At 33.4% G+C, this 26,924-nt stretch overlaps 1 protein-coding gene across 2 annotated transcripts in view; it reads left to right on the forward strand.

Annotated features, from left to right (window-relative positions):
• The first annotated feature begins 565 nt into the window (after positions 1 to 565).
• Ugt50B3 (UDP-glycosyltransferase family 50 member B3) overlaps positions 566 to 26,924 on the forward strand; it is a 100,796-nt gene continuing 74,437 nt past the window's right edge. The window contains exon 1 of one of the 2 annotated variants that reach the window (XM_072530099.1): positions 566 to 594. In XM_072530099.1, the coding sequence (XP_072386200.1) occupies positions 591 to 594 (4 nt within the window). In that variant the 5' untranslated portion in view covers positions 566 to 590. Of the gene's footprint in view, positions 595 to 21,471; positions 21,814 to 26,924 lie in introns of those variants that run through there. The other variant, XM_072530100.1, reaches the window with a different exon arrangement.

A 26,924-nucleotide genomic window follows, 5' to 3' on the forward strand; every position in this document is an offset into this window, starting at 1 on the left:
ATTTTCATAAAAGAATTCAAGACTATAGCAATATAAATACTTTGAGAATATTTTCACAAATGAATAAACTCGAAGATATTTATATATTTATATGTTTAATATTAATTGCTTCTTCGAAAAGCATTACCAAAATTTACCTGACCCTTTGGACGAACTTGTTTACCTCAATTTTAGAGGCTTGGACGAAAATGTATACCTTCTTTTATGACACTCATTATTTTGGACAAAAGTGTAATCGCCGAATTTTATGTGTATGATGTATTGACGGTTATTATAGTAGGTGTGTTAGATATTAATTTCTTACAAAACCTTCATATATTTAGGACACACATCATGTTTAATGAGCATAGCCTAAAAATGATTATATTTATAAAAAATACAATAAATTATATCATCAAAATTATTTATTTGTAATGACATCGTTACATTTCTTTTTAAATACAACACAAAAGTGTTATTATATTAAAGACACGGTTGGTTGGTTTTTGCAGTTTTAATATATTTTTAATTGTTATCTTGTAAAATAAAAAATCACAAAAAATAAATTAGAATTCGTTTTTAGTACCATTATATGACTGGTAGTAATAAATATGGGTAAGCTTTCCTTCCGTATTTTAAACAAAATTTCATTTATCATTGAATATTGTTTAACAAAAAGCAAGAAAAGTGTACTGCACCATATTATTCTTTAATACTATTATCATGGTATAAATGTTTTAAATTTTAGTGTAACCAAAATTCGTCCAAGAAGTTTTTTTTAATACAATATTTTTCTCCTTTCCGTATGCTACCCTACCGATATACCCCGATTAAGATAGACATTCAAGATTACAGAAATTCACATAAAGCTAAAAATTGGTACGAAAGTCTAAGTTAATGTTCGAGACAGCATTATAAATAAAGTATAAAAGTTTCCACCAATCTCACATTTGCAAAAAAAAGTTTCAAGGTCAAAGGTCGCAAATATTTATTTTTTACATTTTTCTAGCAAATTTTAATCTTTAGGATAAAAATACATTAAACAAAAATTGTAAATCATTGTACTATCTATCAATTTTTTTTCTTTGGCTTCAAAGAATCACCGTTTTGAAAATATATTGATTAAAAAAGTTGAAAAATCTGTATTCTTCATAATATGCACATATTTCCAAGCCACCTGTGAAGTAATGTACTTATCGCATTTTGTGTACGTGGTTTTACCGGTAGATCTTTTTTTCCTTCTCTAGGTCCGTCTGATTCAAAAAGATCTCATTTATTACTGAAGATGAAGCTTATTGTGTTTGGTGTCCTTTGTAGTTTCCTACACCCAGCTTAGAATTGTTGTACCCTGTAGAAGTTTGTATAGGTCTTTTGCTTGGTGTGTTTTAAATAAAACAATGTCTGCTTTTGTTTGCCTATATAGTTTTTGTCTTTTTGAGTACAGCGCCTCGCAATCGAAAAATACATATTTTACAGAATCTCTCGTTCCTTATCGCAGGGTTTGCAGATGAAGTCTCCTGCAAATGCCTATGTTATTCAGGAATTCTCTTACTATTTTTCTTGAGCTATTTTCTTGTGGCATCTTAAATCAATTTCTATTTTTACTGGGAATAAGCCACAATTTAACTTTAAAATAAATTTATTAACGTTTCACTTTCTGAAGTAAAAATTGAAACGTCAGTAAACTAATTTTAAACTTAAATTGTAGCTTATTCCAAATAAAAATAGTAATTAAATTCTCTTACTGATGCAGGCCCACTCAACATTCCTGTTCCTGTTTCCAGTAAGTTCCTGCCAATGTGGAGCACTTACTCTGTTATTTTTGTCCATAGCCCACCAATGAAGATTTTGCCGTACGTTTGTTTTGGGACTGTTTTCCAATATCGTTTCATGACTTTCTCGGATCCAGGCATTACAGCCCTACTTACTGTAGCCATTCGTACTCCTACAGTCACAGCCGGTTTGCTCTGTTAGATCTTCTTTTAGCAAGTTTATCTGCTTTTTCGTTGTCTTCGATGCCCTGATACTCTGGTACCCTGGACAAGTTTAGCCTTGTTTTAGTCTCCCAGTTCATTCAGTTTTCTGATGCAGTTCCACATGAGCCTGGAAGTCACTTTTTGACATACCAGTGAGTTTAATACCACTTGACTGTCAGATAATATATGTATCTGCTCTTTGGCAATGCTCTCTCATTATGTCATTTCGCACATTACAGTGTCGCATTAATCTCTGCTTGAAAAACGGTGCAGTTTCTTTTTAAGGCAAATCTTTCGCTAATTATTGGAATTTTTGAGTGTATTCCTGCCCTCGCACCCTCTCTAGTCCTAGATCCGTCTGTATACGAGATCTTACCCTATTTTTTGAAGTAATCCTTGTTTTTCCATACATTCGAGTCTAGAATAGACATCCTGTATTAATTCTTAAAATTGTATCTTTTGGTATATGATCTGGTTCTGCATTAAAGTTGTCCTTCGTCAAAGTTCTTATCATACTCATGTCCCTGTCCTTTTATTGTGAAGTTTCAGTGATTGTTTTATTCTGTAGACCCCTAATTTTGTCTCTTCTTATATTATCAAATGCAAGGGAGGCAGACCTAGTAGAGCATCCATAGCTACTGTTGAAGTAGTATGTATAGTACCAGTTATCCCCTTACACGCAAGTCTTTGCCTCTTGCTGAGTTTGACATTTGCAGCTGTTTGAAGTGTGTTACTCTACCACATCGTTGCTGCATAGGTAATTGAGGGTTTGATTACTATGATATACACCCAGTATATCATGTCCGGTTTTAATCTCCATTTCTCCCATACATGCGTCTGACCCTCCTAAGAGTTGTGAATGCACTGGATGTATACTCAGAGATACTGTATCTGTCCCTTTATCTAAATTTTGTGTCTTTGTCACTTTAGGGGACCTAATCTCTCTAATTTTCATCTGCCTATGACAGCGACTACGGTGAATTTGTAAGGACTTATATTTACCCCCCTCCCCATTGGTCGGTGTCGCTGGTGGATCGTCCGAAGTAAGAAAAGCCGAGCCCAGGATAATTTTTCTCGGCCCACTTTCCTCCAAGATCTTGACCCTTACTGCCGACAGGTCACTGAAACAGAAATTAATTAATGGCAGTAGCTCTACTGTCGATCTACATTGAACACATTGAACCCTAAATCTTTGACCTCCCTTTGGTTTATCTACGGCTCTCGTACAAGGTATTGCCCTTGTGTTACCACAAGGGCAATAGCAAACATCCTCTAAAGTGCTACAATGACTGCCTAGCCTACCTTGCAGTGTTAGAGGTTAATTTGGACTACCCTTAGAGTAGCTCTTTATTTTTTGGCGTGTAGATCTCTAAAGGTTACCCTACCAAGTTCATAGTAAGCCTTATAATTCTCCTTAAGATTTCTGAAGGATTCTTCATATATGGAAAGAGACAGCAGCTGGCCCTCCCTTTATTCCTGCCTAACCTGGATCAGTTCTGTGCCCTCAGCATTGGATTCAGATGCTAAAGGCGCATCCCAATCACCTGTAGATCTATGGATTTTGGTTCAGGGATAAAGACCACAACTCTGTTTTAACCAGTTGGCCTATTTTACAATCTATTGTGATCCTATTTAATTTAATATTATTTATTAATAAAAAATTGTACTATTGGAAATTACGAAAGTGGTGTGAATTCTAAGAAATTTGTCACAACGTGTAATTATGTCCTAAAAAACTATATATTAGTTATAATACTACGTTAAAGGACAGTAAAAAGAAAATAAGGACAAATATATCAAACCAATTATATAAAAAGATCTTAGAAGCAAAAAAGAAGCTTCATCAAAGATACATTAAAAATTATAAAAGAATACTATACAAATAGAGAAATTAGAAATCTATACAAAGGAATAAAAAATTAGTAAATGGAATTTTAGAGCAAATCAATTTATGTTTGCTAACAAAGGAAAAGTTTCATTTGAGCGAATAAAATTCTTAGCAGATAAAAAGGAAAAACTTTTAGATAACATGTCTAAAACAAAACATGATAAAATTGAAAGTATAGATATGAGACGAGTCAAAAAGACTAGTCAGAACCGTTAAATAAAAGTAAAATAAAAGAAATATCAAATAAGAAAATAAACAGCAATAAATCTAGAAATGACGAAGAATTATTAAAATATTTAACAATTCTTCTTCTTTAAGTTCCATATTCTATCGAAGGTTGGAAATCATCATGGCTGTGCGGACCCTGTTGACTGTCGCTTTTAATAGTTCTGCACTACTGCATTCAAATAATTCTCTCAAGTTCTTAAGCCACGATATTCTTCGTCTTTTCCACATTCCTCTTTCCTTTAATTTTGCCTTGCAGAATAAGCTGCAATAATGAGTATCTTTGCAGTCTCATAACATGGCCTAGGTACGTAAGTTTTCTTCTTTTGATAGTCAATATTATTTCAGCTGCATCTCCCATTCTTCTAGTCATTTCTGCGTTTGATATTCTTTAAGTCCATGATATTCGTAAGATTCTTCTGTAACCCCAAAATTCAAAGGCGGCCAACTTATTCAAATGCACTTTTTTTAAATGTACATGCTTCCAAGTCATAAAGAAGAGTAGTGAATACGTAACACCGAAGCATTCTTAGGCGTAGTTCTAATCTAGTTCTAATCTAATTCTAGTCATGATCATGCATTTAGTATTTTTCAAATTCATCCTTAGTCCGTATCATGACATTCATTAAGTCGTTGCATCACATTCTGTAAATCATTGTTGTTATCAGTCATTATTACTGTATCGTCTGCAAAATGCAAGTTATTCAAAACTTGTCCATTGATAGATATACCTTTTATTGAATCTGAGTGCGATTCTTTAAATACTGATTCACTGTAGACATTGAAGAGTATTGGTGACAGCACGCAACCCCGGAGAACTTCTCTCTGTATTTTGATATCTCAGGTGTTCTGGTTGTCAACTCTTACCTTGGCAGTTTAATTTCAATACAGATTAGATATAATGTTTATATCACGTCTGTCAATATTTTTGCTTTTTAATATATTTTTAATATATCTAACCAATACTTGGTTATTCCAATTCAAAAATATATTTTTGTGCCTCTATTTAATGTAGTATCTACGCAACAAGCAGTGGTACCTTGGAGACACAAAGTATATCAGTGTCCTGTTATTCAGTGTTACAATATATTTAATCAATGTGGAGATGTTTAATAAAGCAATTAAAGGATACTGTCACTACCAGCACTTACAATTGAAAGATACTACCCTTTTCGTCTTATGCACCTGAATGCAGAGAATATTAAAAATTAGCGTAGAAGTCGTTCCCCAAGATCTAAAGGTAGATATTTTCTGTATGATTAAGCACTGGTGTGTGAAAAATCAAACTGAAGACATTAATTTTCAGCGATTTCTCGTAGATTACTCTGATTTTCGTAATAACATTGAGGGTAAGCATGGCAATATTTATTCCTCGTATTAAATATGATGTAATAAATGTATCAACTGCCTCTGTAGGAAAATAATTCGTTGCATAAGTGATTTTAATTTTGTATTACTTTGTGTGTATCGTTCACATAGTAATAACATTCTTGTATTTATCATGAAAATGACTAAAATCGTAGAAAAATTTTGCAATATCTATATGCAGTTATACGAGGAGGTATTATATTCAACTTTTTAGTCGGTAATAAAAATAAAGAAAAGAATATTTGGATACAAAATGTAACATACATAACATACTGAGAAAATAGAAAATGAAGCGGATGAAAAACAGAAAATATATATAAAATTTTAAAAATCTGTTAATAATAGTTAACTAGTTCATGTTATTATCAAGAATCCACAATCTTCCTGCCGTTGTATATGACATTTTTCCAGTTATCTCTTGTCGTATTTTTTTTTAAAGAATTTAATAAAATTAATTTGATTTCGTCAAAGAAATCTTCGCATTTCTACTTTGGTGATTTATTCTCAGATGTCACTATAGTGTCCATATGGAAGCCATTTTATTGTTGCTTTTTTTGAAAGAAAAGATTTGATTTCACTTTTAGAGCTTCTGTACCAGTGGCTCTAATGAATCCTGGTAGGATGAAATACATATAAGCGATATACAGAGGCACTATACGTGAAATCAAATGTGAACTGTCTTTTCTTTTAATTTAATAAAAGTTTTCGGATGTTGTCTCTCAATTTAAACGATATAATTTTTCTGGCCACTTCACCTTTTTACTTAAACCAAAATTAACTTTATTGGATTTTTTTGATAATGGTAACGTGGGAAACTTTATCATTGTAACAACAGGAGTATCAGACAAGGATGTATACTCTCTCCACGATTATTTAATATATATATATATATATATATATATATATATATGTCGACACCTCCTACGCAGAATATCGTAAGTGCATTCGGTTAACTTTACATTACAGCTGTTTAAAAATTCGCTCATTGTTTACTGATGATTGTTCAGTACGGGAACAACCAATATATTGAAAATTTGCATATTAATTAAGAAATAGGTAGGTAATAATCCTGTGTAGTATTTAAATTAACATTATTTCCTGTTTTCGGGAAAAATCACTTACGATATTTTACGTTGACCAACAGAAAAGTTACAACACATACTGGCACCAAACGGCAACAATTGAAATAGAGCACACAACATCCGAAGACATACAAATCCGACGAGGAGTGAGACAGGGTTGCGTCTTATCACCGCTACTCTTTAATTTGTATTCGCAGTCTATATTCAGAGAAGCATTAGACAAGGTCCAAGGCGGAATTAAGATTAACGGAATCAGCATAGACAACATCAGATATGCTGATGATACCGTCTTAATAGCAAGCAACGCACAAGAACTACAAAATATAATAAATGCGGTAGTTCACCACAGCGAAATGTTCGGTTTACATCTAAACGTTTCCAAAACTAAAACTTTAGTATTTTCAAAGACACCAATAAACGTACAGGTGTATGCCAAGGGTCAAATAATAGAACAGGTAAATTCCATAAAATATTTGGGAACAAATATCAATAGTCAGTGTAATGCAAAAAAAGAAATCCTATCAAGAATCGAACAAGCAAGGAAAACATTCATGAGCATTAAAACATTTTTTACAAGATCAGACCTTAGTCTACAGCTTAGAATCCGAATGATCAGATGTTACGTTTTTTCTGTCTTACTGTATGGCTGTGAAAGTTGGACAATGGACTCTGAAATTGAAAAAAGAATAGATGCCTTTGAGATGTATATATACAGACGAATGTTGAGGATTCCATGGGTACAAAGAGTTACTAATGTTGAGGTACTTCGTCGCATGTGTAAACAAAAAGAATTACTAAGAATAATCAAAGAGAGGAAAATGCAATACTTGGGTCATGTGCTGAGAGGCGAAAGATATGAATTACTTCAAGTTATACTGGAAGGAAAAGTACAGGGCAAAAGATCAGTAGGAAGACGCCAGAACTCGTGGCTGAAAGACCTGAGGAGATGGTTCGACCGCTCATCCGCAGAGATCTTTCGCGCAGTAGTTTCCAAAACTACAATTGCCATTTGGATCGCCAACCTTCGAAAGGAGACGGCGCAATGAGAAGAAGAACATGAAAAGTAAATTATAGTATGCAACACTTACTATGAATTACGTTGGACACTATACAAAACTATTTGTCGTATGTCATCATCATCATCATTTTGGCTTTACAACCCTGTGTGGGTCCTAGCCTCCCCAAGAGACTAGGACCCACACTTTTTTTCCAGTCGTCCCTATCCATCACCTTCCTCCGCCAAGCACTTATGTCAAATGTACTATATTCTTCTTTGTAAAAAATGGTAAGTAATTGTTGTAAGGAGTAGATAATATATTCTACTCCGTTAAAATTTTAAATCATAATGTCGTAAGTTTATTAACCTCTTTGTAATAAAAATTTCCAGGGGTATTTTTAGGAAATTTTGCAATGAAAAAGCATGAAATAATAATTATTGATAGAATCACACTGCTATATTTTATTGATAAAATTATCGTTATTTCCCATACAAATTCAGAAATTAGTACCCTATTGTAATTATTTTAAGGTACCGTAGTCTAAATAAATCATGCAGTAACTTTTAATAACCCTTATTCTAAGATCCATCAATATAACGTAAATTTTAATAAAACATAAAAACCCTCTAGTAACAAAAAAATAAAAATAAAATATAACTCACTATCACCCTTATTCTGAGTTTGCCAACTTGTAAAAAGCAATGACGAATAGATACTTTTAAAGTGGATGTAGCATACAAATACATGGCTATGCTATTGCTGTTTTGGCCCACACAATTATCCGACCAAAATCTAAATTCACTTGTGCCTAGGTTCTTATGTTTTAGAATAAGTTTCATTTAACACGTAGAAACCTCATTAGCGCCCGTTTTGCCTTGTCCTTCATGCCAAATGAAGCAGTTACCTTCTTTACCCACGACATTGAAAACCGTAAAGTTGAATATTGATAGTTTACGTTTATAATAAAGATAATAAAGAAATCATGAATGTGTTGCTTGTGTGAGTCCATTTCAAAAGGTAAAAGAAATAATAAATTAGACTTACTCACAATCAATTTAATTTAACTATCCAGGCGACCGGTTTCGCTTTCTACAATATGCAAAGCATCTTCAGGTCTCGATACAAAGTTAAATAAATGATGCCGGTACTCTATTAATTGATGGTTGAAAGAACATGGTTGAAACTATCCTGTATTGTTGATTGGAGAACTTAAGTCTGCTATTATAATTGTTTGACAGTAAACGGGGAAGTTCTTGAGGAGACAGATTTGACAAATTTGTCAAATTTACCTCTAAAATCTAACAGATAACATAAAAACTTATTATCTCCAAGTAAGAGATGTAGTACATTCAAGTCCTCCCCCTTTTTTAAATTTAATGTCGGTTTCGTCCCCCTGTTAAGTGTTTTCTGTGTGTTTTCTGTGTGTCTTAAAGTGTCCTTAATTTTTAATTTTTAATTATAACTTTAAATACTGGACTTTACAATCATTTGCCATATATTGCAATAGAACTATATCAAAGAAATTTGATAATTACAAGTTGAAAGAATTGTCCACCCACTGAAATAATGTGAAACTGTCACCTTCATAAAAGAAAATCTCAATAAATAACACACATTTCATAAATATATCTCTAGAATAAATATAAATAACTTAAATAACTCCATGGTATAGAACATTACTTTCATCAAACAATCACATTACACCTATCTCTACTTCATTGGATAAAATCTGTCTCCTCAAGAACTTCCCCGTTTACTGTCAAACAATTACAATAGCAGACTTAAGGTTTCCAATCAACAATACAGGATAGTGTCAACCATGTTCTTTCAACCATCAATTAATAGAGTACCGGCATCATTTATTTAACTTCGTATCGAGACCTGAAGATGCTTTGCATATTGTAGAAAGCGAAACCGGTCGTCTGGATAGTTAAATTAAATTGATTGTGAGTAAGTCTAATTTATTATTTCTTTTACCTTTTTATAATAAAGAAAGTATTTTTTCAAAATCGAATGTAGCTGTTAGTATTTTCCATTAGAGGTTTTAGCTTAGTTTTAAGTTAACTTAGTTTTTAGTAATCAAAGCACTTTCTTTCACGCGTGATATTTTTACTATGCAAATGTGATTCATAAATCTATGTTTCAAGTAATGTTGGTTTAGATTTGTTTTTTTTTTAATATGACATTTATCAAATTAATCCTTTTTGGGAACGTAAAACTTAATTTAAAATGTTCGTTAAAAATGTCACGATATTGCCTTTCAGTATTAGCCATAGTACCTGTTCGTCAAACCATTCCTTGTATAAATCAAATAAGCCATGGAAATTCAAATCTCTATCCAAATAAAGATTATCACTTCTACTTCGTGTATAATGAGATTATACGAGTTTCATGTGATCACCAACACTTTTGACAACGTCTTCGGTTATCATCTTACGATGATTGTGATGGCATCTCTGATCTATTTATATCAAACCGCTAGTAACGTCTAGTTTTTCCAAAGTTAGACAAACTATTTACTTATAGAGAAAGTATTTAATAATGTCTTTTTACAAACAGATATAAATTCGTCCTTATCACCTCTCTTCCCTTTCAGTCTGTAAATGAGAGTAAAATTCCGCCTTGATACTGTATCAGTAAAAACCCTTTATTATTTTTTTGGTTTTAGTACTAAGTAAGCTGCAAAACCCAATTGCTTTCTTTTCTCTTACCTAAATTCCAAAATTTATTGAAACTGAAAATCCTTTCATCGATACTAATTTTTGAAGAAAATTTTGGTCTCCAATTTTTTGGACACATCGGTTTTAATGATTTCGCAAACTGGTTGTACCATCACGAGTTTTTTATAATTTACCTTTATTTTTTAGTCTCTTTCTTGTATTATTAATCCAAGATGCAACATGTCGACGTCTGATGTTACCTACATCCTTTCGAGAAACCTATTTTCGTTTTCTAGAACATTTCAGAGTTTATTCAGAAAATGAAGAAATAGGGGCGTTAGCTTGGGGTGTTGATAGTAGATCAGTAGTCGATGAAGCGGCTGACTGCGGTTTTTGTATAGTATTTCATACTAAGGGCAAAAGTAGTTATCACAATCGTAGTCTAAATGGTTCTTAGCACACTCTGGGGATAGAATGTGTGTTATCTTCCTCTGACTGGTTCTCTATTGATTCTAAATATAATCCAATGTTAAGTTATCATTGTGTACCTATAAATAATAGTATTTCCAGATTTAGCCATACGGCTCACACTCCCTCTAAGGGGAAAGTTCACTCATCCCAGATACCTCCGGTATCAAAAGGATTGAGCTCTGGTGGGACTCTTTCCGTGTTATCGAGCCCTAGGTGACTTGGTTTGCTGGAGTATCTCCCAAAAGTTTTCGCACACATCTGGACGTCGCGAGGAGTACAGCTTTCTGCATTGCCTTATAAAGATGTTCATTTAGACCCAGCTATTCTATGTTCGCTGGGAGGTTTTTGGGAATAACACCAATAATAGATGGAATAATAGGTACTGTGTGGGTACTTTCCAGTCTTCATTGTCTCCTGATTTGTATTTCTAGATCTCTGTACTTGGCGATCTTTTCGTTGTATTTAACACGTAAATTATTGGTGTTGGGTATCGCCACATCAATGAGTGTTGTTTGCCTAGTAAGTTTATTAACTAGTATGAGATCCGGTCTAGTATGCGCCACTGGTTGGTCTGTAAGCACAGTGCGGTCCCAGTATAGCTTGTAGTTGTCATTTTCAAGCATTCTGTCAGGGACGTATTGATAATAAGAAAGATGGTCAGTTTGGAGAAGTCCCAGTTTGTCAGCTAGTTCTTGGTGGATAATCTTTCCTACTGAGTCATGTCGTTCTTTATAATCAGTACCGACAAATGCCTGGCAGCCACCAATAAGATATTGGATGGTTTCTTGGGCTTGGCATCCATATCGGCATTGGTCATTTTGGACTTAAGAATAGTATTATTATTATATTTATTATTTTTATTTATATGTAAATACTAGCAGAAAACGGGAATGGAGAAACGTTATTAAAATCTTCATCAATTGTATCTGACAAAAAACCCATAATTTGTTCTATTGTACTCTTGTCTACGTCCGATGGCAGAGGTGATATTGGAAAAAAAATGTAATTAGTTAAATGTAAAGATTTGTTGACAGGTATAATGTTGTAACTTAAATAACTAAACGAAGTAATCTATGGCAAGTATTAGATTTTAAAAAAATGTATATATAAAACGCCAACGTAAAACATTGTATCATATACATACGACATAATTTTTATTTATTTTTCGGTGTAAATATCTTATTTAACACATACCGATATTTTTTTAATAGCACAAACAACGATATTTTACGTCGGTAAGGATAAAAATTATTATGATTATATTAAAATACTCATTTTACTACAAAATATCAATACACAATATTATGCAACAGTTCGTAGCCCAATTATTTTTTCTTCTTTCTTCAATTAACTTTTTTTGAGTGTATTTTACATTTATTATTTTACACCACACCCTTTAATTTTGAACATTCTATTCTTCAATTTAAAAATATTTAATATTGCATGCACTAAATACACGTTATAAAATAAATCCAATATGAATATTTTCTATATGAAAAATAAAGATGATTAAGAGTAATTAAAAAAATGTTCACAAAAAAACAGTCACTAAAGTATAAATCGCAGACAAAAAAAAATCAAAAATGTTCACAAATTTTTCCACTACTGCAGATCAAAATAAAGGGCGAAATTAGACCATATATAACGAAGATGCGATAAATTGTTCCGAAGGCCGCGGATTTAAGTGCGCCGGGTTGACAAGAAAACCAGCCAAAACAAAACAAGCCGATTTGGCTACTTGAAGAAACATTCAACTTTACTCATATTTTTTGACCAGAAACAGCGGTTTTTTTAAATGAAAATTATATGATCATAAAATATAGGCCTGTAACTATTGAATGACGCCAATTTTAATTCTTAACTGTTATAAACACAGTAGCTGTGAATGCCTTCTATTGATCGAAAAGAACTTTATTTTTTTTTAATATTTGTCTTGATTTCAGCTATAGGAATCAATGAGTTAAAAATGTGTCTACTGTATAGGGAGTCATCATCATCATCGTTTAGCCTTAAAAGTCCACTGCCAAACATGGGACTCTTCCTCGTGTTTCCAACCCCGCCAATCTTGCGCCACTCTCATTCGGTTTTCATTTTGCCTTCGTACATCTCCATTCCATTAACCTCTTTGTCCATCGCCCATCGTCATATAAGCTATATGCCCTGTCCGCCTCCATTTTAGTCTGGCTATCCTTTCGATGACGTCAGTCACCTTGTTTCTTCTCCTGACCTCTTCGTTTTTTATTTGGTCTCGCAGTTATTCTTTACATGGATGGCTCCATTCTTCTCTGTGTGACTCTTAGTTTGCTAGCCGAGGCTTTTGTTAAAGTTAGTGTTTCTGTTCCGTATGTCAACACTGGGAGGACGCATTGATTAAATATACACATCTTCAGGCATGTGGGCAGCTTAATTTTAAAAGTTTCTCTGTGTTCCATTTGCACAACAAGACCGATTCTTATCTTCAGTTCCTGGATCTGATTATCCCTGCCAATCATAATTTCATATCATAAGTACTTCTATTTATCTACGAGTTCTACTTCTTGCCCAACAATACTGATGTTCTGGTTAAGTACCAAATCTGTCAATTTTTTGTTTTCGAGATGTTTATATTTAAAACATTTTCTGTAGCCATTTCTCTTGCCATTCCTAAGTACTTAGCTATTATGACTATATTACCGGCGAAACGTAAGTTGTTCAGATATTCTCCATCTATTTTTATTCCCTTTGTCAGCCAAACCAAATTCTTAAATGCATGTTCCAGCACAGTATTAAAAAGTTTAGGTGATATTGGGTTTCCTTGTCTAACCCACCGCTTTATTTTTATGGGATTACTATTACTATGTAATTTAAAGTTATGAAGTAATTAGTATGTAATTTGTATAAGGAGTGCTTAATTGAAAGTCCTAGTAACAAAGTAGGCAATCTCCATCATTTTGACTTTTAAGTAAAACACAAAACAATGATATGCCTTTATTGTAGGTCATATCGAACCAAATATAGTTTAATTTATGAGACAATGGCAAATGACAGCAAATAGTAAAGAAACTTTACCTAAATTATTAATAGTTTTTTTTTTAATTGGAAAAAATAATGGAGAATGCCGGTTGTAGTACTAAAATAAATATACTGCCGGTTTTGATACTAAAATTCGGCAAAAGAATAAAAGGTTTTATGTTATCTTGATGAGTTTTACAGATAATTTTATTTATAACAGCTCATAAAAATAAAACAGCAACATTTTGTTTTCAAAATTATGTAATTTAAGAAACAAAATATTATATAATATTATACTAAAATAGAAGGAATTTCTTCAAAAAACTCACAAGTTTCTTCAGTATCTTGAACTGTATCAGCACTTCCTTCTTGAACTGCTAGCTGCTCTAGTTTATTCTTATTGAAGATAATATCTTCAAAAAACTTGATTTTTTCCATGGTTCTCCAAGTATTTCCAAAGTACTTCGTGAGAAGTTTATCAACATCTTTAAGCTTAGTGAATTTAAATTTTGCAGACCACTTTCTATAATAACGGGGTCAATCATACAGATCGTACAACCGTTCTTTAAAACACTTTTAAATGTTTGCAAATCATTTCTGTAATTAATTTCTCCTCTAATGGTAATATTTCCAGCTTTGCATTTTCTTAGGAAAAAGCGGTTTGTATTTTTAAAAGAAAAATGCCATGTACCAGTGGGTCTAAAACACTTGAGATTGTTTCTTTCCAATTAAACACTTTGCAATTTTGCCCTTAGTGAGTAGCTGTAGCTATTTTTAAAAACAATTCCAAATACGTTTTTGGGTGCGATATAACTTCCAGTTTTTTAATATCTTTCTCAATATTACCAAAGACCCTATAAGCTGGCAAGAAAGAATGGCCTACCACCGGAAAAATTACCTCGATATTTATAACATGTTTTGGTGCTCTTGATGAAAGTTGCAACACATTCCATAAGCGTAGTGTTTTTATTTTGGCCACTGCAGCCATCTGCTATTAGCCCAATGGTGGTTACTTCAGAGAGAAAATCAATTTTGTTAAGCCTGTCAAAAACGGCGGAGGAAATTTCGTTGGAACCTTTTCTAAATTCGTCTTTTTTGAGTGAGCTTTGATTGAAAGGTTCCCCGGACTATTGTGAAATTAGACAAATACACTGCGTTAGGCTTTCACGGATATCGTCCTTCTTTTTTCTTATAAATCTTTTCACGGATTCTTCTTCTTCATGTGCCTTGTCCGTTCCGAACGTTGGCAATCAACATGGCTATTCTGACTTTGTTTACGGCAGATCTGAATAGTTCAGCAGATGATAATCCGAACCATTGCCGCAAGTTTTGGAGCTACGAGTGTCTTCTCCTCCCTGGAACCCTTCTGCTGTCTATTTTCCCTTGAACGATCAGTTGTAGTACTCTATATTTATTATGTCTCATAACGTGACCCAAGTATTCCAACTTTCTTTTCTTTATACTTATTCCTACCTCTCTCTCTTTACCTATCCGGCGTAGTACCTCTTCGTTGGTCACGTGCTCAGTCCAGGATATACGTAATATACGTCGGTAAGCCCACATTTCGAAGGCCTCTACTTTTTTCATCAATGTTGCGGTCATTGTCCACGCCTCCATTCCATATAACAAAACCGGGAATACATAACATTTCAGAAGTCGAATTTTGAGAGTTAGGGTGAGGCTTTTAGAGGTGAAAATTTGCTTCATGCTAGTGAACGATGCTCTTGCCTTTTCTACTCTTATACGTATTTCCTTCGCTTGATCCCAATTTGAGTTAACTGTTGTTCCCAAGTAGATTTACGAATCCACGTGTTCAATTCTTTCATTGTCTAATATCAGTTGCTGTGGTGGTTGTTGGGTTTTGCTTACTAACATCCATTTGGTTTTTGTGATATTTAGTCTGAGTCCGTATTGTGCACTTGATTTTTGTATCTTACTCATTAGGCAACTCAGTTCCTCCATGCTACTTGCTAGAATCACAGTGTCATCAGCATACCTTATGTTATTAATTATTTCTCCATTTATCTTTATGCCTTCTGTGCTTTCCTCTAGCGCTGTCTTAAATACTTCTTCTGAGTATATATTAAAGACAATAGGAGACAAGATACAGCCCTGTCGTACCCCTTTCTTGATCTCAATTTTATTGGTCAATGTAGATCCTACTTTCACTTTAGCTGTTTGGCCCCAATAGAGACTCGCTATTGTTCGAATGTCTCTGTAGTCGACTCCGATCTTATGGAGAACTTCAATTATCTTTTCGTGCTTTACGTTATCGAATGCTTTTGCGTAGTCTATAAAGCATATGTACACATCTTTGTTCATATCTCTGCAGCGCTGGATGAGTACCTGTAGACTAAAAAGTGCTTCTCTTGTCCCAAGAGAATTCCGAAACCCAAATTGCGAATCTCCAATGTTATCCTCACATTTTTTGCTTATTCTGTTGTAAATAACCTTGGTGTATGCCTTCGAAATGTGGTTAATTAGACTTATCATCCGATGTGGATCACAAGACTTTGCTTTTGGTTTTTTCGGTATGGCAACAAAAGTTGACTCTAGCCAGTCTTCAGGAAACTCCCCGCTGTTATAAATATTGTTAAAGAGTCTAACGAGTGAGTCTAGAAATTGACTGTTTGTTTCGCACAGCATTTTCAATACTTCCTCGTATACGTTATCGTTGCCTGGTCTTTTGTTATTTTTAAGACCCTTTATAGCATTCTCCACTTCTGATTTTAGAATAGAAGGGCCAGTATCATCATTGCTCAGTGTATACCCACTAGGACGGTCATCATTAAACAGTTGTTCCACATAAGTTTCCCAAATTCTAACTATTTTGTCGGGGTCTAGTTGTAGATTTCCATTATCATCGCATAGCCCTTTCGATAAAATATTGTAGCTTTTCTTTGTTGTGAGTTCCTTTATCTTCTTATGCATATTGTGATAGTCGTATACCTTTTCGCACTGTTCGATTTCTTCGCATCTCTCCGAGAACCATTTCTCTTTAGTTTTTCTTATCTCAGCTCTAATTCGTCTATGGGTTTCGCGGTATTTGGCAGTATCTTTAGTTTTATATATCCGTCTCTCTTCCATCATGTCAAGGATTTCTGCAGTCATCCAGTCTTTCTTTTTTCTCTTATCAGGTAGTAAAAACTTAGTGCTTGAAGTCCTAATCTCTTCTTTAATTTCACTCCACTTTTCCAGCGGTTCATTGTTATTTTTAAGGATTTTTGATATTTCGGTATTTAAATTCTCCTGCATCTGTTGTTTAATATTATTGTTGGAAAGCTTCCTAATATCTAGCGTTTCGGGCCTGTTCTTTACATTTGGCTTTTTTAACTTTACTTCAAACTTACATACCACCGGATTGTGGTCTGATGCTACGTGATTTTCACAGATATCGTTCTTTATTTATAAATCCTTTATTTTTTTTTACAAATTCAATGCATAGGGAACACACATCCGTACGGGGAGTAGTAAAGCTAGCGTTATACTTAGTATTAAAAATCTTTCTAAAGTATGATGGTTTTTCTCTCTCCTCTGAATAATACTCATTAATATACATTTGGAACATCTTTTATATTGACAAATCGGAAGAAAGGTAGCGCGTACGTGTGGAAGAGCGATAGTAAGGTAGACATCAGACTACCAACCGACCACGACCAAACCATCCAACGTCGAACAACCAACTTTTGTATTTTTATTTTTAAACTCACATTACTCGTTCGTGTTCTATCGACCGACCGTCAACACATCATGAATCTATAGCAACATAACCACATTTTTGTAATATTATTTTGATAAATTGTTTATTACTTATTTATGTGAAGAGGTCTTCGTAGGCGTAGGACAGTTTGGGTGCGTGACATTTTTTTAAAAAGACACCAACAAGAAGAATTATTTGTGTTATATACCATTCTATTAAATTTCAAAATTATTATCGCATAAACAAGCCCAAATATTATTGGTTAATTACAAATTTTGAAATGTCAATGGTCAATATCATTGCTTAGTGCAGTATAAATGAATGCGAAATGTTCTATATTCATCGACCAACGGTCAAAAATTCCAACAAGTCCGACTTTCAAAACTGGACGATCGCGGTCGGTCGCTATAAGTGATGGACGGTCCACCAGTCTGACTCTGCGCATACATTTTCATAGACTCGTAATGTTGGTCGATCGTGGACGGTCGGTCTGGTCGAGCAGTCTGATTCCTCCCTAATGCGATTCAATACTTTTAAAAGTATTTATAAATTTTTAAATTGATTCTTGTTTTCCTTTAAAATTTGCAGTTTTTCTGTCACCCCCTCTTTTTCTGTAGGTGCTGCTCCTGTTTCTACAAATGATTTCATAATATATGTGAGGCAATGTTTCGTAATATTTAGTATATTTAAAAAGGCTTTTTGGCACACTGGAATATTTTGCTTCATTACACTATTCCTTACAAAGCATTTCACAGACGTTGTTTTTGCTTTATGTCTAGAGTTTTTTGGACGGCGACGTTTAAGTAGTTAAACTTTATCAAATTTTAGAATAAAGGAATCTTGTCTAATCTTGTCCTTAGCTGCATAAAACGCATCATGAAAACACTTGATATCTCTCATTGTTAGAGAAGAATATTGATAGACCTTCGTTTTGTGACCGCAAGTAGTGGGATTGTGGTAACTGTGATGAAGAGTACCTGAAAAGATAACATTTTTCAAAAAATATTTGTAATACTGACGTTATAAAATTAACAGTAGCTTGAACAAATCATTAGTTCTTCTTTGATTAGTTTTTCATAACATCACAAATATACTCAGTGACATTACAAATATACAAGTGTTACACCCAGAAGGAATAATTTCTTGAACTTTAACTTTTTGGCAACATGGTAGATTTACATCAAGAATGAATCGATAACGTTGTCAAGAATTTTTATTAACAAGTAATCAAAAAAAAATTAATAATGTGTTTGGCGACCCCGTAGCTGAATACACTCCTGTATACGTATAGGCATTGACAAAATGAGATGTGCGATGTCTGCTTGTGGCACTTCGTTTCAAGCAACTTAAACTTCATGTATTAACTGTGCCAGAGTCTGTGCAGGATGGTGCAAAGTGAACAGTCTCCTTCCCATCATATCCCATACATGTTCGATAGGATTTAAATCCGGAATACGGGGCGGCCGTGGCAACACATTAACGCCAGCTTCTTGAAAAAAGTCCATAGTTTGATGAGCCATATGGAGACGCACGTTGAAAAAGGACGTCTCGACGGCCGTCGAGATAAGGCAGTAAACTGGTTTGTAAGATGTCTTCAACATAACGCGCAGCTGTGATATTGCCTCGAATAAACACAAGCTCGAATGCGACGGTATAGTATACGCATACTAACAGGTCTACCGTCCACCTACTACTCCAAACCATTGGTCAGCAATTTGACGCGCAGTATAAAAACGGTCTCGCAGAGCCAGTAATCTAAAGCGCCTATCTTGACGCTCTGTGGTACGCCTTGGTTAACCAGTTGGTCTTCTTCGTGTTCCTCTACCTTAGTTGTCCACATACGACAGACACGCATAACCGTCATTGCCGTACAATTAACACGACGGTCAATTTCGCGATACGACAAACCCATATCTTTATACGCAATAATTCTACCCCTGTTAAAATCGCTAAAATGGTGGTAATTATGGTGTATTCGAACTCGAGGCATTTTCATACACTGAATACAATTAGACTGAGGAACAATAACTAAAAATGTCTATACGAACCGGTTTTCACAAGTCGGTCTCTTGTGAAATTCCTAAAAAAAATTTAGAAGATAAAACTTTATTTTTACAAAAAGTAGAAGAGATAAACCATTGGTATTGTTATCATAGCATGTTTTAAATATAGTCATTCTGTTGCCAAAAAATTGAGTTCAAGAAATTACTCCTTCTGGGTGTAACACTTCTAATGTCACTGAGTATAGTTTTATTAATAAAATAAATTAAAAAATTATATAAATAAAATCTGAATCCGGATCTGCTCTTAAACCTAATCTTTCGAGTAAAAATTACAACTAAAATTTAAAGAACGTACCTCATTTTTTCCGCAGATTTTGCCGCTATGTGGAAGGATTGCAAAATCGTTTACGAGCTTTGTTGTTTTCAACAAATGTTCTAATAGATTCCATTTTACAATACTAACAAAATAAAAAAAAACAAACAGCTTGGCACCTTGGTTGAAAAGAAACTACGAGAAATTATAACGATAAAGACTCCAGCTGACTCCTAGTGGTATATCATTATGGTGGCTGCGAGAATTCTCATGGGTCAAAGACTCATTGCCGACTTTGATTCTAAACCGTTCATGAAGATTGCCGTGTTTGATTCTTAGGCTAAATTTATATGCTATTTTATAGGCGGATAATACCGTTTTTGATTCTTATTCTCTTTATTTTTGCATAGTGTTTTAAAATACGAATAATTTGATGTAACTAACTAAATTTTGCATACCTCAAACGAAGAAGTGCTGCATAGAATAGGCAAGGAAAGAGAACTTTTTAACACAGTAAAAGTTAGAAAAACATCATACCTAGGCCACATACTGAGAAATAATAAGTACCAATATGCCCAACTTATAGTGAAAGGAAAAATCGAGGGAAAGAGAGGCCTAGGAAGGAAAAGACTATCGTGGCTCAGAAACATCCGAAAATGGACAGGGCTAAATTTTGAACAGCTAATAAGAACAGCTGAAGATAGAGAAGATTTTAAAATTGTAGTAGCCAACCTCCATTGAGGAGAGGGCACTTTAAGAAGAAGAACTAAATTTTGGTAAAAAGTGGAGATTACTGACTTTTTACTAGGACTCTCAATTAGTAATAAGGGGTTGAAAAACTATTTGAGCAATTATTTTTATTTCTACATAAAAATGGAATTCGTTTAAAATTAACCAACACGAGAATTCGTTTAAAATTAGATCTCTATCTTTTTCAGAAAAAAAGTTTTGGCGCTGTAAAATTTATAAAAAGTGAAGAATTTTTATAAACAATTAAACGTATCTCCGAAATTGACCGATCGGATATTAGGAAGACTCATTCGATTTGTAATTAAAAGAGCTGCAATATAATGTTTTTGCATAAAAAAAAAATTTTTACAGAAGTTACTTCGAAAATTAAAAATGGCGTGAAAAATTCACATTTTTGGACTTTCAATCGTTAATTTTTGATAAATTGTTTGGTCAAATTTAATGTAGCACAGCTGAAATTACAGCTTTTTTATGTACTTTCATTCAATATTGAGCTAATTTTACCCTATTATATTTGATACAAAAAAAATCAAAATAATAAAAAAAACACCGTTTTTTACATAAAAGAGCCATAAAAAAATTATAGCCAACACTTTGGAGCTCTAAACACTTGGAAGATACTCGAAGCATTGCGCTTTATAACGCTGTGCTGCTTTTAAAAATTCAATAATTAATGCTCTAAATCATTCATTTTATCTCTACAACTTGGACTAAATAAATATTACAATGTGTCTCTTCTGCATATACAACTTTGGCTGTTACATCTTTATTCTTCGGTAATTACAAAGTAACAAAAAATAAGCGTCCGGATTTTTTGGACAACCGTTTATCCCTTGTCCTACATCTCAATCCTTCGATTATGTAAATACCATCGAACGCTTATTACCTTTTGTGCAAATAGTCGCCTGCAAAATTTATTTATTTAGGTAAGTATGCGCAGTCAGTGTTGTACGTAATAATCTACTATACTCTTAACAATCGGTAATATTACTTTCGATTTCAGTTAATTGAGGTTAACATCTCAAAAACCGAAAGTTGTAGATTATTTCATACTATGCAAGAACATTTGACACACTGAAACAGTTATACCGAAGTACCGACACCGTCGATATCAAAACATCGCGCCAGAGACATTTGATTCCTCGCGAGGTACCACTATTACTTTACATTTCCCTACTTTCAAACCATTCGTTTATTTCTAGTGGTAACTCGACTCTCTTCCACTAATGACTCTCTTGTGAAGTTGTTTTTGTTGATAGTGTTATTTTAAGTGGTGCTCTTAATTCAGGATTTTTTTTATCTCATCACTGAAGTCTGAAATGGTTTAGCGATAAATGGATTTTAGATGATTCAAGTTGCTTTAAGTATATCTATTCTACTGCGAATATAAAATCAGCCGAAGAGTAAAAGTAAGTATAGTTGTATTTGACCTTATTATCAGCGCACTTTCCATTATTATGAACTGTTGTCTAAGGTAATTATTTTGTTTGCATTGTGAATTTTGTAATATACTATTTTACTTGAGCTTGTACAGAACAGGTGTCATTTTACTATGCGCTGTATAGCCTTGTATGTCTTTTTATAAAGTTATTTTTGAATTAATTGCTACCTGGATATTTAAATCTTGTTGCAACTTAACCACATAACTATAACAAATACCACAGCTCATAACTATTACCACAGAAATTCTTGCAATTATTCTAAAGGTTTGGCTGGTATTACATTATTATCTGAGTACTTGTGCGTGTTTCTGTGTATATTAGCATTAGGCAGAAGTCTATTAGCCACAGAATGATACAAATTCGAATCACAGTTCAAATTTTGCGTTTACTACAAAGTTAACTAATAAACCATAAACATTTCTATTCAAACAAGCGGGGTTCAAATATTAACTGGTTGGGGAAACTTTAGTTGTATCAATGAGGTCATAAATGAGAATATCATTATCATAATATTTAGGACATTCAAAGAATATAGGATTTAATTCTGACATCTTATTATCACAAGAACTGTTAGGTGAGTCTACAATTTTAATCTTATATAAATGTGCGGGAAAATGTTTATGTAATTTAGTTTCAGTCTTGTTATAATAGACTTGTAGAATGTGTCAACTGCGGTTGGCAATAAAATATAATATAGTTCTTATGATTTTAAAGAAACTTTGAGTGACTTAAATGTAACTCGTCAGGGTATTGCAACATTTGCATGCAAATTTTTAGCTTTTAAATTAGATTCACAGATTTGATTTTTACAGTTTTGGTGAAAAATTATAAACAGTGTTTTATTATACATATACACTCATGTACAGAAATATCCAATATTTTAGGACTTTACAATTTTTTTGTAGTCACTATTATTTCAAAATAATTTCTGGATGTTGCTTATATAGTAGGCTAATATACTCAATTGGTTTAAAATATTATAACGTTTATTGTGACATTTTATTCAGCATTATGTGTCATTCGTGCATTTTATCATAAAAAACTTCTTCACATAAAGGAAAAACCATAGTAATTCGGTTATTTTTAGTTTAATTTATTAAGTTTAATTAAATATTCTTTTTATTTAACTAAGTTTAAAACAAGTATGCCACTAATTCGACACTGAGATCAAGCCCAAGCAGCACAGATTGTAATTTGGTACGAGGAAGGATATACACAGAAGGATATCGCACGACGTCTCAAGAGAAGTCAATCTACAGTTTCGAATACTTCGTAACACGATTACTCGAAAGTAACACGATTCAGCAAACTTTGTACGAAGGCCTGGTTCAGGATGTCTGAGTTGATTACTGTTTTTTGGTTCTTAATTCCACACGAAATCGCTCATTGACATCGATGCACCTCAAAAATGAACTACTAAATGTTAGACAAGTTAGTGTAAGTTCCATAAACAGTTAGGAGAAGATTAAAAGAGCCAAACCTAAAACCTTGACGCCTTGTCAAAGTTCCACGTCTTTTCCAAAATCATAAAGCTTTTCGTTTAGATTTTGCAAGAACATAAATTCACTGTAATATCGACAACTGGAAAAATGTTTCCTTTTAGAGATGAGACCATAATCCTATTATGGAAGCCAGATGGTCTACAGAAGAGTTAGAAAACGGTTTGCCACCTGCGATCTCGCCCAGACTAATATTAGTTGGGAGGGACTCACCACACTTGTGGAAGTGAATGATTGTTAACTCGTTCAAAATATCCTGCAAGATCATGTTGTGCCATATGTTGGTTACATTGGATAAGACAAATTCATGTTAATGCACGATAATGCTAGACCACATGACACTGCCATAGTGAGTAATTATCTTGAAGAGGTCTAAATTCGAAAATTGGATTGGCCACCATTTAGCCCGGATTTAAATCCAATAGAGTCCATGCGAGATTAGCTAAAATCCCACATACGACAAAGAAAACTCATTCCAAATACGATAGAACAGCTTCGGCTTGCTGCACAGGATTAATGGAATGCAATTCCCCAAGGAAATGTCCAAAATGTACTTGCAAGCATTTCTTTAAGCAGAGAAGGATGCAAGCAGTAATAACAACTAAAGGGGGAACACTCGTTATTGATTATGCACTTATTTCAGTTAAAAAGACTTGTTTAAGCAATTTAAATTAGCATTTAAATTTAAAGTAAAAAATAACCCAATTTACCTAACATTAAGCATTATTTTTTTCACAATTTTCTCCGCAAAAAGACTTAAAATTTTTCATTAAACATTGTTTACAATAAACAAGTTGATTGACCTGAATTTATTAAAAAAAAATTAGAATATTCCAAAATATTGGATATTTTTGTCCCTAAGTGTATGTTATATTAAGAAGTACTGTCTTTTAAACCAAATGGTCACTAACACTAGAATAACTACTTTTGTAGAGGCTATCTTCACCTTAAATAGTTTCTTCTTGCGTCTACTCTTCTACGTACTATCTTCTCTCTAATACCAATGTGTTTGAGATTTTAAAAATTCTTTTTGTTATATTGTGTAAATAAAAATATTAATTTGAGTTCAAAATTACATGTTTACAGCACATTTGGGACGACTTCATCCTTTAGTACTTTGGCTTTATAAAATATATATTAATTGTATAGAACTATATAAAAAAACTTTTTAAGTAAAATGGTATAAAATTTACTAAGTTTTAAAAGTTATCTAAAATGGATTTATAAATTTACAGAACTTTCAGTAGCATCGGACCATCCTCAGTAAAAAACGTATATTATACATTACTTGAAACTAGCCACATAACGAGGTTAGATGACCCTCGAATTACATAATTTAAGTAATAAACATTATTATGATTATAACACAAAGACCATGATAAAGGATTACATTTTTAAGGGAACATACAAATTCCCAGCTCGAAAAATGGACTTGGTCCAACGAGAGTAATAACCAAGTAGATGTTAATTTTCACTGATGATGATCCGATAAGACTTAAAACGTTCTTAATATTTATAAATCCATTTTGGATAATTTTTAAAATTTTTAATAAATTTTATGCCATTTTACTGAAGAATTTTTTACTTCATTGTAAGTTTTTTAAAATTATGGTATACAGCCACTGGAATGTTCCCTTTTTAATTTTATCTATATGTTCTGCCCTCATATTTTATATAATCAAGGACCCTAAATATTTATAACAGGCGATATGTTTAATTTATTGTTGATAAATATAAGAACATTTGAGATGACAGATGACTTGCGGTATCCAGTTGGCTAAAACGATAGATCGAAGCACGATAGATAAATCTTTCTAGTCACGTGTATCCCTTCTTCCTGTCCACCTGTCTTGAAAAACTTAATTTAAGTAATTTTAAACATTAACGCTAAAGTATGTTGATCCCCATCCAAGCGACGTCATTAACAAGTGCAAATTATGTGTACCTATCTAAAATACACTCTGTAAAAATAGACCAATCATTGTAGTACTGATAATATGTATCCAAACATTTGCTTTTAAATGCCCTTGCGTTATACAGGGTGAGTCATAAGGAACTGCACATACACCTAGGTATCGTATGGGAGTATCAAATGACCATTGAAAAGTATCTGCTCCCATCCTTCTTCTTTTGGCATCATAACCCTGGATGGGTCTTTGCCTGTCTGACTATATCCTTCCATTCAGATCTCTCTTGGGCCCTTCTTCTCCATTGTCTTATATTTATGGTTTTCAGGTCGTCTTCCATGCCATCCAACCATCTCGTCTGACTGTTTGACTTTTCACACATCTTACAATGTCATACCCTTTATTCAGTTCATTAACCTCGTCGTTTCTCCTGGTTCTCCATGTGCTGTCTTCCTCTTGTGCCATATACTTTTCTCAGTATCTTTCTCTCGAATGTTCTGAGTTGGGCTTCCTCTTTTTTCGTCATTACCCAGGTTTCACAACTATAGCTTACTATAGGTCTAATCAAAATTCTGTAGATAGTCATTTTGGTTCTTTTGTCTAATTATTTCGATAACATCAATCTTTTATTAGCATAGTATGTACAAGTTCCACTGGAAATACGTGCATTAATTTCACTACTTACGGAATTCTTTTAATTAATTTCTGTGCCCAGGTATTTGAAGGCATCCACACGTACAATAGTATAGTTGTCTATTGCTATATTATTTTTATTCTCAGGTGTTCTTTCGATGGTCATGTACTTAGTTTTTTTTCGCTTATTTTAAGCCCTCTTTTTTTGCTTCAGGATCAATTTCCTTGAGCGTTTCCATTGGTCGTGTCTGGCTTCTACTAATGATGGCGATATTGTCTGCATATGCAGTAATTTGTACTATTTTGGTGTTTATAGGGCCGGTTACGTTGGTTTTTTTGATGATTGCTTCAAGAACTAAGTTAAACAGCATGGTTGAAAGTGCGTCTTTCTGTCTCACTCCCATGTTGATGTCAAACAGGGGAGACAGTTCTCCATCTACTCTTACTGCGGTTTTTGAACCCTGCAACGTCATTTTTATGAGGCTGATATATTTTTTTGGTACATTTAGATTTCGGAGGTCTTCCAGCATTTTGTCTCTTTTCACACTATCAAAAGCTTGTTTAAAGTCTATATACATATTATATAGTTCTCTGTCGTATTCAAAAGCTTTCTCTTGTATTGTTCTAAGTATGAATATGTTGTCGGTAGTGGCTCTATTTGGTCTGAATCCATTTTGATAATCACCAATTATATTTTTGGAGTATTCTGACGATCTAGTGTAGATAATGCCAGAAAGGATTTTGTATATTACATTCAGCAATGTAATTGGTCTGTAATTCTGGCATTCCCTCTTCTCTCCTTTTTTATATATTGGCTGTATAAGACCAACTGCCCATTCCTCCAGCATTTGCTCTTTGGTCTATACCAACTTTATCAGGTAATGGATTCTTCCCCAGAGTTCGGGTCCTACATATTTCAACAATTCTGCCGAAACTCCGTCCGTTTTTATCACTTTACTGGTTTTTAGTTTCTTTATTATTTGAACTACTTCTTCATAACTCGGATTTTCAATGTGCTGCTCCGCCGTAAAATATATTG

Source organism: Diabrotica undecimpunctata, chromosome 4 (genome assembly GCF_040954645.1).
Source record: "Diabrotica undecimpunctata isolate CICGRU chromosome 4, icDiaUnde3, whole genome shotgun sequence".
NCBI classification, from domain to species: Eukaryota; Metazoa; Arthropoda; class Insecta; order Coleoptera; family Chrysomelidae; genus Diabrotica; species Diabrotica undecimpunctata.